Here is a 14,791-nt window from a genome sequence, read left to right as displayed (position 1 = left end):
ATGTGCTATCTCGTGGCACCTGCGCCAGCGCGCAGATCGATAGACTGCGGGCCCTCCACAATGACCTCTGCCACCCGGGGGTCACCAGGTTCTTCCACTTCATCAAGGCCCGCAACCTGCCTTACTCTATTGAGGAGGTCAGGACCATGACCAGGAACTGCCAAGTCTGCGCTGAGTGCAAACCGCACTTTTATAGACCAGACAGGGCCCACCTGATAAAAGCCACTCGCCCCTTCGAGCGCCTGAGCGTTGATTTTAAAGGGCCTCTCCCCTCCTCCGACCGCAATGTGTACTTCCTCAATATTATTGATGAGTACTCCCGTTTCCCGTTCGCCATCCCCTGCCCGGACATGACCAGTGCCACGGTCATTAAATGTCTGAACAACCACTTCACCCTGTTCGGTTTCCCCAGCTATATCCATAGCGACCGGGGCTCATCGTTTATGAGCGACGAACTCCGTCAGTACCTGCTAACTAGGGGTATTGCCACAAGCAGGACCACCAGTTACAACCCCCGGGGGAACGGACAGGTGGAAAGAGAAAATGCGACAGTTTGGAAGGCCGCCCTGCTAGCCTTAAAGTCTAGGGGCCTTCCAACCTCCCGCTGGCAGGATGTGCTCCCCGATGCGCTCCACTCTATTCGGTCACTGCTCTGCACTGCCATTAACGCCACCCCTCATGAGAAAATGTTTGTCTTCCCAAGGAAGTCCACATCGGGGACATCGCTACCGCCATGGCTGACGTCCCCAGGGCCGGTCCTACTGAGAAGGCACGTGAGGACCCATAAAACGGACCCCCTGGTCGAGAGGGTCGACCTCCTCCACGCCACCCCCAGTATGCTTACATTGCATACCCGGACGGGCGGGAGGACACAGTCTCCATAAGAGACCTTGCACCCTCGGGGGCCGCAGTAACCCACTACTCACTACCACCCCCCCCCCCCCACGATCCGATATCCAGCCCCAGCAGACGGCAGGCCTGGGCCCCGCGACCCGCTCGACATCTACGAGGACGACACGCCTGTGCCACAGCCCACGCAGGACTCGACGCCGGAAGCTCCACTACCCCTGCCGTCACCACGCCGATCACAGCGGCAGACAAGACCTCCGGAGAGACTCCAATACACGAACTTTTAATACACTTCACCCCGCCGGACTCAATTTTAAACAAGGGGTGAATGTGGCAAACCACTGTTTGTATTCCACTGTGTACATACCTGGACATGCCTCGGCTGACTCCTCCCACAAGTCCTAGTATAAAGGTGACTGCTCCCCAGCCCTTTGTATTTCTGGACCGGTCGACCACTCGAGGCAGACCTTCATTCTTTTGTTAATAAAAACCTTTAGTTACTCTCTTAACTCTCAGTCTTTTATGAGTAATTGATAGCGCATCACTCCTCACAAACGATTCTTCGGGTTCCAGCGTCGCTCCACTCATGGGACGTTCCTACCATCATGGTTGGCAGCTCCTGGCCCCGTGCTGCTCCGAAGATTCGTCCGATCCTCTAAGAGTGATCCCCTCGTCGACGAAGTGGAACTGACGGATGTCAATCCCACGTATGCGCACGTGCGGAACCCTGATGGCCGGGAATCCACAGTGTCACTTCGGGATCTGGCTACCTGCCCAACCGGTCCCACGGACCCAATCGATAGTGGGATCTGTATTAATTACGTCGATAACCTGCGCTCCTCTGAGGATGACGCCCTACCCGAGTCGTCAAGGGATCTGCTAGCTATTCCGCCGGATCAACCCGGGGAACAGAGCGCTCCCCGCGGGATGGCCACCCGAAGCCAGGACGCCGGTCAGTCACTGACTACTGAGCAGGGTGAAGCCAGCTCTGTGCCTGTGGGGGCCCGCACCCGGAGCCACGATCTCCCCAGTCCCCCTCAGGTCGATCAAGGCGACACAGACTCTGCCAGCCCGCTGGTACGAACCAAGCGACCCAGGGACCAAAACACAGTCCGAGGAGACATGCCTTCTAGACTCCAACGGAGATCCAAATGACTGCATCTATTCTTAGTCCGATTAATTCGGTAGAAGGAAGCCGCCGGACTTCCAATCTTTCAGGCGGGAAGAATGACATGAATCTTGTCATTCATGTGGAAATGACTTATGAAATGGTACTGGGCGGCCTGCTGGTGGCGCTGTCTAGGGAGAGTATAAATACTCGGGCATGGGCCCAGCTTGCTCAGGACATTCTTTAACAGGAACTAGTGAAGGACACAACTAGATCTCCATGTTTAAAAACAGTTGATTAAAGCCTTGTTTAATACTTAGACCAAGTGCCTAGTAGTTTTCTTACGTCATGTACAACCCTTATTTGAAGGGAAGGAAAGAGTGAAAGCATGGCTTCTGGAAGAGAAAGACTACCCTCTGCAGCTAGGGCTCATCATACCTTTAGGCAAGCCGTGGACAGAAGCAGAGTGCAGGTATAATGAGGCTTGTGCTACAAACAGAATGGTGATTGAATATACCACTGGCACACTGAAGCAATGCTTCAGGTTTTCGACCATCTCACAATACAACTCCCTCCCCCCGCCAGTTGCATGAATAAAGAATATCTGTTAAATGCTCCTTACCTTTGTCCTGAAAAGGCCTCACCATGAGCAAGATTGCAAAGATGTCATGCTGGTTCTCTCATTCCAGCACTATACTGGCTATCTGCCTCTTACAGATCAGCATGTTCCAGCAAAAAGGATTTAAGGTTTGGTAGAGCAGACTTTATTACATGTCTACTTGTGCTTGTTGTGCATAGCTACGGACTTAGCCTGCAATTCACAAATTTTCTGTGCAAGTTTCTTGTGACTAATGGGTCTGAACAAGCAGATTTTTATTTTAGAATTGAAGCTGGGCCCAGAGTAGCGATGAAAAATCTGTTAATCACTTTCTGCCGGCCTTGTTTCCTTGTTTACTGTACACGGTTACACCTGAAATGTCTCCACTGGTTCTCCTGATCGCCCACAGTGTTTATGGCTGAAAGCGACTCTTCACTCTGTTTCTCTAAAGTTTCCACCAATCTTCAACTGAAATTATGGTGGGCGATCGGGAGATCCCAGTAGAAATTCTCTGCCTCCCCAACTCTTGTCAAAATATGGGCCAATGAGTTAATCAGTTATAGAGTGAAGTATAACTTAGAGCAGTGAATAGTGGCACTCTTGAAAATTCAAAAAGGGATTGGATTAAAACTTGAATCTAGTGATAAAGTGCTATGAGTAAAATAGAAAAGCATCAATTCGTAACCTCACTGCAATCCAAAATGGCAGAAAATCATATTCAATACTGTCACCAGCTTTTTAAATTGATTCATAATGTAATTGTGGTGCATGTTCCATATATTAACATTACTAAATACTGCACTTCAACTGATATTTCTCCTGAAGGACGAGAATCTCCCTTCACAAAATGCCTCATCTGGTAACAGTCATTGAACCATTGACTTATTTTTTTTTCAGACTTACATTGGGCATATTTTACTGCTGGTAAATCCGTATAAAGAACTGCCAATATATTCCGCCATGGTGAGTACCATTTTTATCTTATTGAAATTACATAGTAGAGCACAGTTTCTGAGTTATCCCTCCCTGCACAGAACCCCACTGTAATTGGGCACAGTTTAGATCATTTTGCGTAGAGGTCAGCAAAGCAGGTTAATTGCCCTCCTGATTTAACAGTCCTAAGATTAATATCAGGAGCACTGTGATTTAGAGGTGCTACTGCCGCACCTGAGTCTTCAATCTGAGCTTCCATTGAGCAAGACTCTGCATTGGGATTGGGGAGTCTCAATTTAGATCCTAATAAATACAGTAATTTTTTCTCTCCACGGTATTGGGTTAAGTAGGCATTCAGTAGTGATCAGCAAATTACGCCACAGGTCACGCTGGTTTGCATGCCAATCTTTCCAACCCGAATTTACGCCATAATTTCCTGGAATACTCATTTGCATATGGCATAGCAAACATAGCGGTATTCTACAACCCTCAGAAGCGGCATGGCCAATGGTGGGCCCTCGGAACCTTGGGTGGAAGTATTATAAAAAGCTCAGAACAAACGTCTTCCGCCATGGAGTCTACACACCTTGATCCTCCTTCTGATCTTCCTCTATAATAATGATGAACTGGAGAACTCCCAATGGGAAGCCATTGCAGCTACTTTTCCCTTCTGAATGCACTGGGAGGGATGGGAAGTCCTAAAAATATCAGCTTCAGATACTCACAGGACTCTGATCAGGAAAACTTAAGATGTCAGTAAGAAACAAGCAAAAAAAAAGGAAAAAAATCAATTCCAAACTGCAGAGGTCAAACTGCATAGCTTGAATAGTCCTTGCAGACTGAGAATGATGCGAGAGCCATATATTACACTGCTAGCAGGTGAGCTTGGGCCCACCTGTGCGTAGATACGAACATACGAACAATGACAGACAGGTAAAGACCCTCTGGTCCATCGAGCCTGTCCCACACAATTGCGATACCTTGTGTATCACAACATATACACGCCACCTGAAACCACGTGATCTCCTGGGAGAGGCAAAAAAACAGATAAAAAGCCCAGGCCAATTCCTCTCCAACCCATCTAGGTGATTGAAACTAGTCCAGGAGATCACTCTGGCCCTGAATTCCCTGCAGTACCTACCTTCTGTAAGAGGTGATCTCCGCCCCAGCCAGAAACAGGTCCAGCTCTCACTTGATGGAATTCAGCGAATCAGCATCCATCGCATGAGACGGCAGCCTGTTCCAGAGGCCCACTATTCTTTGGGAAAAGAACCACCTCCTGACATCTAGCCTAGATCTTGCCTTATACAACTTAAATTTCTGACCCTTGGTCCCCCCTAACCTATTTAATTTGAACAAACTGTCAATTGGAACACAATCTATTCCCTTCTTTATCTCATAAACCTCAATCAGATCATCTCTGAGTTTACACTTCTCTAAATTGTAGAGTCCCAACTCTTTTAGCCTATCTTGATAACGAAGATGCTTTAAACTGGGAATTAGTCTAGTGGTCCTCCTCTGCACCCTTTCCAAAGCCTCACTATCACCCACCATATGAGGTGCTCAAAACTGGACACAGTATTCCAAGTGCGGCCTGACCAAGGTCTTGTACAAGGACAAAACCGTATTCCTCGTCTTGTATTCATTTGTCCTATGGATACACCTCAACACCCTATTTGCTCTAGCTTTCGCTTCACGACATTGCTCATATACCTTTAAAGATGTATGCACTAGAAAAGAGTGGTGAGAATGTGGAACATGCTACCACAGGGAGTGGTTGAAGCGAATAGTATAGATGCATTTAAGGGAGGCTGGACAAGCATATAAGGGAGAAGGGAATAGAGGGTTACGCTGATAGATTTCAATGAGGAAAAATGGGAGGAGGCTCGAGTGGAGCATAAAGGCCGGCATGGACTGATTGGGCCGAATGGCCTGTTTCTATGCCGTATATCCTATGTAATCCTATGTAATGCCCAAATCTCTTTCTATCCCCATCTTCTTTAATGCTTTTCCCTGACGGGTGTATGAATGTTGATATTTGCCCTGCCCACATGCATAGCACTGCACTTGTACAAGTTATACATCATTTTCCAGTCATGAGCCCAATCTCCCAACACATTAAGATCTGCCTGAAGCAGATGAGCGTTGTCTACAGTCCGTACAACATAAGAATTAGGTGCAGGAGTAAGCCATACGGCCTGTCGAGCCTGCTCCGCCATTCAATAAGATCATGGCTGATCTTCGACCTCAAATCCACTTTCCTGTCCAAACCCCATATCCCTTGATTCCCCTAGAGTCCAAAATCTATCTATCTCAGCCTTGAATATACTCAACGATACAGCATCCACAGCCCTTTGAGGTAGAGAATTCCAAAGATTCACAGCCTTCTGAGTGAAGAAATTCCTCCTCATCTCAGTCTTAATTGGCTGACCCCTTATCCTGAGACTATGCCCCCTAGTTCTAGACACTCCAGCCAGGGGAAACAACCTCTCAGTATCTACGCTGTCAATCCCCCTCAGAATCTTACATGTTTCTCCCTCATTCTTCTAAACTCCAGAGAGCCCAATCTACTTAATCTCTCCTTATTGGACAACCCTCTCATCCCAGGAATCAATTCAGCCTCCATCTCAACTCTTCTTGCTCTCTCTCCTCTGCATTTACTGACCTCCTTTCCTCCCTAAACCTCTTCCTCCATATAAACGATCCCACTCACATACACGGCCAGCCCTTCGATCTTGTCATCTCACGTGGTCTCACTACCCCCATCACAAAGATCAAGACCATCCATTCAGCTGCCTCTGCCATTTCTCTCCCTTTCCCGAGCCCATCGGGACAAACTTCCCCATATATTCCCCGCTGCCCTAGCCCTGAACTCGCATCTTTCTCTAGATTCTATCCCATCCCCTGCAATGCACTCTTCGCCATCACCTTGTCCATGAGAGCCACCTTCTGCTCCCTTGACCCTATTCCGTCCAAACTGTTGACCACCCAACTTGCCTTCCTGGGCTATATGTTAGCTGATATTGTTAAAAGTTCCCTCTCCTCGGGTACTGTCCCCCCCCACCCTTCAAATCACCCCTCTCCTCAAAAAAACTACACTTGACCACTCTGTCCTTGCAAACTACCACCCATCTCCAACCTCCCTTTCCTCTCCAAAGTCCTTGAATGTGTTGTCGCCTCCCAAATCCGTGCCCGTTTGAATCCCTCCAATCAGGTGTCCGACCCAATCATAGTACTGAAACAGGCCTTGTCAAAGTCACAAATGACATTCTTTATGACTGTGACTGTGATAAACTATTCCTCCTTATCCCTCTTGACCTATCTGCAGCCTTCGACACGGTTGACCACAGTTTCCTCCTCCAACGCCTCTCTTCCGCCGTCCAGCTGGGTGGAACTGCTCTAGCTTGGTTCCATTATCATTTATCTAATCTTAACCAGAGAATCACCTGCATTGGCTTCACTTCCCGCTCCCACGTTATGATGTCTGGAGTCCCCAAAGGATCCATCCTTGGCCCCCTTCTATTTCTCATCTACATGCTACCCCTCGGCGATATCATCTGAAAACACAGCGTCAGGTTCCACGTATATGCCGGCGACACTCAGCTCTATCTCACCACCTCTTTGGACCCCTACACCGTCTCTGATTTGTCACACTGCTTGTCCGAAATCTAATATTGGAGGAGCAGAAATGTCTTCAAACTAAATATTGGGAAGGCTGAAGCTATTCTCTTTGGTCCCCACCACAAACTCCATTCCCCAACAACCAATTCCATCCCTGGCAACTGTCTTAAACTGAGTAAGACCGATCGCAACATTGGTGTTGTGTTTGACCCCGAGATGAGTTTGCGACAACATATCCGCTCCATCGCCAAGACTATTTACATCTCTGTAACATTGCCAGCTTCAGCTCATCTGCTACTGAAACCCTCACCCTTGCCTTTGATACCTCCAGATGTGACTATTCCAGTGCTCTCCCGGCCGGCCTCCCATCTTCCACCCTACATAAACTTGTGCTCATCCAAAACTCTGCTGCCTGTATCTTAACTTGCTCCAAATCTTGTTCACCCATCACCCCTGTGCTTGCTGACTTTCACTGACTCCCGGTCTGACAATGCCTCAATTTTAAAATCCTCATCCTTGTTTTCAAATCCCTCCAAGGCCTCGCCCCTCCCTATCTCTGTAGCCTCCTCCAGCCCTACAAGCCTTTGCGATCTCTGTGCTCTTCCAATTCTGGCCTCTTGCGCATCCCTGATTTTAATTGCTCCACCATTGGCGGCCATACTTTCAACTGCCTTGGCTCTAAGCTCTGGAATTCCCTCCCTGAAACCTCTTTGCCTCTCTACCTCTCTCTCCTCTTTTAAGATGCTCCTTAAAACTTACCTCTTTGATCAAGCTGTTGGTCATCTGTCCTGATATCTCCTTCTGTGGTTCGGTGTTAAAAAATGTTATTTTTCATTGATAGCGCTCCTGTTAAGTGCCTTGAGACATTTTGCTATGTTAAATGCGCTATATAAATGTAAGTTGTTGTTGTTGAGTGAGTGTTTGTAAAAGAGAAACTGAGAGAGAACTGTGATGGTCCCCTAATTTATTAGTCCAGAAATATTCACTGGCAAGGCTCACACATGAATAATGGCAACTTGGCTGAAGTACCAGAAGATGACTGTCACCTGTGGCACCACATGCCAGCACGGAAGGGGTAGAAAATGGCTTTGAAATGTACAATTTTTTGAGAATATTATTTTCTTAGTTGATCATTAATTACAGAGAAATAGGCATTCTCCTGCTTTTCAAAGAGGGATTTGTCTCACACAACATGGATGAAAAATCATGCACAACCCATGGATTTCCATGCCAGCTCCCGATAAATGCTCTGGCCAAACAAATCCTGACATGCGGAGTGTTAATTTGTAACATCTACTTCGTAACGAATACGTCGAAACTTTGTATATCATTTAATTAAATATTGGATTACTTTTAATAATGATAGCTCAGAAATTATACTGTGCAATGCAGCGTATGAACAAATTCCTTTGTCTGCTTTCAACAGAAGCATTAACATAAGAAATAGGCCATGCGACCCATCGAACCTGCTCCCCCATTCAATAAAATCATGGCTGAACTCCACTTTCCCACCCACAATCCCCTTATCCCTTGATTCCTTTAGTGCCCAAAAATCTATTGATCTCTGACTTGAACATACTCGACTGAGGATCCATAGACCTTTAGAGTAGAGAATTCCAAAGATTCACAACCCTCTGAGTGAAGAAATTTCTCCTCATCTCAGCCCTAAATGGCTCACCCTTTATACTGAGACTATGGCCCCTAGTTCTAGACTCTCCTGCAGGGAAAAACAGCCTATCAGCAGCTTCCCTGTCAAACCCTCTAAGAATTTTATATATTTCAATGATATTTCCAATCCTCCTTAGAAATGGGGGTGGAGCCAGAGGACTGGAGAATTGAACAAAGGTGTAAAGATAAACCCAGCAAATACAGGCCAGTCAGTTTAATCTCGGTAGTGGGGAAGTTTTTAGAAGGCAAATCATGTTTAACCAACTTGATCGAGTTTTTTGATGAGGTAACGGAGAGGGTTGTTGAGGGCAATGCGGCTGACGTGGTGTACATGGATTTCCAAAAGGCTTTCGACAAAGTGCCACATAATAGGCTTGCCAGCAAAGTTGAAGCCCATGGAATAAAAGGGACAGGGGCATCATGGATACGAAATTGGCTAAGTGACAGGAAACTGAGAGTAGTGGTAAACGGTTGTTTTTCAGACTGGAGGAAGGTATACAGTGGTGTGCCCCGGGGGTCGGTTCTAGGACCACTGCTTTTCTTGATATATATTAATGACTGGGATTTGGGTGTACAGGGCACTTATTCAAAATTTGCAGATGACACAAAACTTGGAAGTATAGTGAACAGTGAGGAGGATAGTAATAGACTTTAAGAGGACATAGAGAGGCTGGTGGAATGGGCGGATACATGGCAGATGAAAATTAACAGAGAAAAGTGCGAAATCATACATTTTGGTAGAAAGAACGAAGAGAGGAAATATAAGCTACAGGGTACAACCCTAAAAGGGGTGCATGAACAGAGAGACCTGGGGGTATATGTGCATAAATCGTTGAAGGTGGCAGGGCAGGTTGAGAAAGCAGTTAAAAAAGCATATGGGATCCTGGGTTTCATGAATAAAGGTATAGGGCTCGATTTTAACGCAGCCAACAGGCGGGCTTTTAGGCGTGTGGGGGGTTAAAATCGCAAAATCTGGGGGTCGGGAACCCCCGCCTGGTTCCCGCCTCCACGCCATTTTAACTTAGGTGTGTCTGATGGACCCGAATCAGTCCTGCCTGCAACAGGCGGGACTGGTCTTTAGGGCCCTTAAACAGCACTGATTGGCCTTTATAATCCCATTTTAACAGGCGCTTGCCTGTTTAACCCTTTTCCCACGTAAAACACGCCTAGTGGGGAATCACGCCTGTGAAACCTGACGTGAACACTATTGGCTTGCTGACTATCAGCAGCAGGTCCAACATTAAAGAGGATATTTGATCAGTCATCATTTGCAGGTGGCAGGACTTTGTTGTCTCAGGTCTGGGGCAACTTTTACCAGGCCTAACCACACCGGTGGAAGGTTGGAGCCTCACACACTTCTCCAGTGTGACCTCCTGCGAGACCCCTCTCGCCACCCTCACTCAGCGCTTCCTCAACTGAGGCACCTACCAGAAGCATGGGAGGCCTTTTTTTCCTTCCCCTCTTGGCATTAGAGGACCTCCAGCCCCATTCGCGAAATGACACACGCCACAACTGCAGAAGTTGCTATCAGAATTTTTATGAAAAACAAACAACTGATGGCATTTTTACAAAATGCACAGCATTTCACACAAGTGACTACCCTTGTGACTATTTGTGCTTTATTTTCCTCTTACGCGTGCTCCTACGTAGTGGTTTCCCTGTGGCTTCAGCAGATGTGGAGGCCCCTTGCTCACTTTCCCGCTGCTCCTGTCTCGACACCTATGGCGGACATCCTCTGGGGTGGCGAGCCTGTGAGGGCTCGCCAGCAGTCTGCTGCTCCTGTGGCTGTGCAGGGGTTGAGACCTCTATCTCTGTTGGGCGTGGACTCCGGCAGGGCTCTGACCAAGGGCTCTACAGTGGCATGGAAGTGTGAGCGCTTGGAGAGGAGCCCCCACTTCCTTGAGGTCTGCCACCAACCTCCCTCTCATGGGTCAGGTCCCCCTCAGTGCCTGCAAGTGGCTTGAGAGCAGCTTGCTGCACATCAGGGGGGCCATGGGGACCCGTATCTACAATGGCAGTCCTACTCAGAAGGACTTCCATGAAGGTCTGGTTTCTCTGTTCAATAGATGCCCATCGCTCCTCAAGAGATGTCATTCTATTCTGAACACTCACCATGTTTTCCATACCCTGGCGACTAACCTCCTCCATGGCCATATCCCTCCTCTCCTCTACCGTTGCCCTCCTCTCCTCTACCGTAGCCAATCTCTCCTCTATGGTAGCCAGCCTTACCACGGAGGCAGCAATCATTTGCACATAGGTAGCCATCCTTTCCGTGTTGATGCGTTCATGCGCCACTGACTCCGCCAAAGCTGTGCTCATGTTCGCTATGGACTCCTCAATTCGCTCCACACTCGCAGCGACCCTGGAGACAAAACTTGCCAGAGACTCCTGCATCTGTGCATGGAGTTCCATCACCTCTGATCTTACGGATGGACACAGAGGCAGAGGGTCGACATGCAGCTGAGCCGAGCTGGCAGAGTCCTGCGCCCGCCGACGAGGACTCTCCACTGCTGCCCCTGTCTCCACAATCTGCTGATGCTCACTTGTGAGCTGTGATACACCAGGTGACAACTCTACTCTATGTCCCGAAGGTCCCACCGAGGTGTGAGTGTCTGCGCTGGTGCTGGGTGCGCTTATTTCTGCTGACACTGCGCCCTCAGAGGTTGCAGATTCCTCTGAGGAGTCTGGCTGCTCAGGCTCTTCCTCCTGCACAGTGGGGACGGGGGCTCTCAATGGTCCTGTGGGGGAGTCAAGGAAAAAGTTAGAGATGTGATGCCAAGGTTACATGCACATTGCATTTTGCAGATGATCATAAGTCCATATGATGTAGCTTTAGAATCATTATCAGCGACTCATGCAATGCCAATGAGAGAGATGGAAAACTATTCTGTCACCGGCTTGCGGGGATGCTCCTGTCTGTCCTTCCCCAACTTCCACATCTCGGTCAGCCCTGGCAATCTCCAGGATGCCTTCCTCCCAGGGGGTGAGCTGGGCTACTGAGGGCGGCCCTCCTCCTGTCCTGGCTCGCTCTCTCCTGTTGTGAGCTCTCTTTTCCTGCAATGAGGGAGACAAGTGGAGGTTGAGTGAGAATGAAGGAGTGAGTGCAGAGATTGCATAGCATAGATACTTAGAAGGAGACAAAGATGGAGTGAGGTTGCAAGACCAAGGGCCCTCCCTGTGTGTTGTCAGTTGTGTTCCAAGCATCAGAGTGAGAGGGAGTGTGAGGGCTGCATGGTGGAATAGTTCTGTGAATGTGAGCATAGAGAGAGAGGGAATGGGTAAGGGTGCATGGATGTGAGTGTCTAGTGGGATGTGCAGGAAGAGATTGCTAAAGCTGAGTGCTGGTGAGGAAAGGCAATGGGGATCAGATTGAGGGTGATAGAAACTTCAGACAGTACTTACTTTTCCAGTGCAAAGAAGGGCATGATATCTTTTCTTGCTCTGCAACCACATTCTTCGTGTGAGCCCCAAGGAGTTGACTTGACTTGCCACCTGTTGCCACACAGCCTTGGTCTGACTGGGAGGCCTCTTCCTCCTTGAAGAAGGGAACAGGACCTCCCTGTGGGCCTGTGGTGATTATTCTTGTTTTATAAGAAGCATTGTAATTGGTTGCCTGTTTTCCTGCCTTGAGATATATGCTGTAAACTTATTGGTTAGTTGATTCCATGTGACCTGTGGTGGCCATCTTAAATTCAGTTCTCTACAGTTTGGTTGAGACTGGGTGCTTAACATGTACTGCTGGTTTTTTAAGGTTAATAAAGCCTAGCTTTTGAAAGGCAAGCTACTCTTTATTTCAATTTATTAACCTTTTGCTATAATGGAACGATATCTTCGACCGGAACGATTTAATGCTGACCCTAATTCTGCAGGAGTGGATGATCAATGGAAACATTGGTATCGTACATTTAAAAACTTTTTGGGCGTGTTGGATCAGCAATCTCTGAATAAGTTGGATATACTAATCAACTACATTGCTCCGGATGTGTATAAGTATATTTTGGTCTGCAGAAGAACATAAGGAAGAGTCGGTACGGGATGCATTTATTAATGGATTACTGTCTAGATCAATTCGTCAGCGGATATTAGAAAATAAGACCTTGGATGTTAAGAGTGCTTTTGAGCAAGCCTCTACATTGGATTTGGCTCAGAGAAGTTCAGGTTCTTCTGCTCTTTTTGATTGGCCTGCGACCGTGGTTTCGGCAGTTCCGGATGAAAGGGAGTCACGTGGATTTAATAGGAGTGGTTTACCAGATTCCGAAATAGTTTCTACTTCGGCAGCTGTTGCCTCTAGGATTCAGAAGTGTTATTTTTGCGGGAACGCCCGGCACCCCCGTCTGAAGTGCCCTGCCCGGGAGGCTGCGTGTAGTAAATGCGGCAAGGGAGGTCATTATGCACGTGTTTGCAAATCGGTTGCCTCCTCTGCAACCATTCAGCCTTTAGATAGGGCATTTAATGCATCAGTTTCTGCCGCCTTTTCCCATGGCCTAAACAAAGCTATAGTTATGGCCCAAGTTAATGGGTTAGAAGTGAAGGCCCTTATAGATACGGGCAGTACTGAGAGCTTTATAAGTCTTCAGTTTGTGAGGGAGAAGCGTTTGAAAATTTCTCCTGCTTCCTATCAGTTGTGTATGGCTCAGACGACTCTCACCTCACAAGTAGCTGGTTGTTGCCTTGTGAAATTAATTCTCTTAGGTAATACGTATACTGATATACGCCTATCCGTTCTGCCTAATCTCTGTGCGGACATTTTGATTGGTCATGATGTGCTTCAATTACATGAGTCCCTCAGTCTTTCTTTCGGAGGAACTAAGCCATCTTTGTCTATTTGTGGATTAACTTCTTTATTCATTTCTCCATTATCACTTTTTTCCAATTTGATGCCGGACTGTAAGCCAATTGCTACCAAGTCAAGAAGGTATAGCAGTCAGGATAAAGAATTTATTAATTCTGAAGTTCAACGTCTTTTATTGGAAGGAATCATTGAACCTAGTTTTTCGCCCTGGCGGGCACAGGTAGTTGTCACCACTAATGAGAGACATAAGAAGCGAATGGTGATAGACTACTCTCAAACTATTAACAGGTATACTCAATTAGATGCGTACCCCCTGCCTAAGATTGATGAGCTTATCAATAAAGTATCTCAATATAAGGTTTTTAGCACTATTGACCTAAAGAGTGCTTATCATCAGATTCCTATCGCTAAGAGGGACAAACCATATACGGCCTTTGAAGCTGGCGGAAAGCTGTACCAGTTTTGCCGAGTACCATTCGGTGTTACTAACGGTGTCGCCTGTTTTCAACGGGCAATGGATGCTTTTATAAGTGATAACTCTCTCTCTGACACCTTCTCATATTTAGATGACATCACGGTGTGTGGCAAATCAAGGGTGGAGCACGATTTTAATCTAGAAAGATTCCTTCAAGTTGCGGAAAAAGTTGGCTTAACTTTCAATAAAGAGAAGTGTATCTTTTCGACCACCGAGGTAAATTTACTGGGGTATATTATCTCGGGAAACAAGATTAAACCAGATCCAGAACGGTTGCGACCACTGATTGAGTTACATTGCCCTACTAATTCTAAGGCCTTGCAACGAGTTGTTGGACTGTTTTCTTATTATTCTAATTGGATTGCAAACTTCTCGCAGAAGATCCGGCCCCTTATTCGGGTTATGACATATCCTCTATCATGGGAGGCCAGGATGTGTTTTGATAATCTTAAAAAGGATATCCTTGGAGCAGTTGTGCATTCTATTGATGAGCAGGTTCCCTTTGTGATTGAGACGGACGCTTCCGATTTTGCAATTGGGGCTACCCTGAACCAAAATGGAAGACCTGTGGCCTTTTTCTCACGTACTCTGAGCAATAGTGAGCAGAGACATTCATCAATAGAGAAAGAGGCGTACGCAATAGTAGAAGCACTGCGTAAATGGAGACATTATTTATCTGGGCGACATTTTACGTTAGTAACTGACCAAAAATCTGTGTCCTTCATGTTTGATGTCAAACATTTCGGA

At 47.2% G+C, this 14,791-nt stretch overlaps 1 protein-coding gene across 1 annotated transcript in view; it reads left to right on the top strand.

Moving 5' to 3' along the window:
* Positions 1 to 14,791, top strand: part of LOC147111560 (unconventional myosin-XVI-like) — a 350,938-nt gene that overhangs the window by 201,933 nt on the left and 134,214 nt on the right. The window contains exon 5 of the mRNA XM_085999902.1: positions 3,453 to 3,518. Within this exon, the coding sequence (XP_085856028.1) occupies positions 3,453 to 3,518 (66 nt within the window). The remainder of the gene's footprint in view (positions 1 to 3,452; positions 3,519 to 14,791) is intronic.

This window comes from Somniosus microcephalus, chromosome 10, assembly GCF_052327205.1.
Source record: "Somniosus microcephalus isolate GS21.2 chromosome 10, FLI_Smic_1.0, whole genome shotgun sequence".
Classification (NCBI taxonomy): domain Eukaryota; kingdom Metazoa; phylum Chordata; class Chondrichthyes; order Squaliformes; family Somniosidae; genus Somniosus; species Somniosus microcephalus.
Note: the sequence above shows the minus strand (reverse complement) of the source record. Positions and strands in the feature narration are given on the sequence as shown.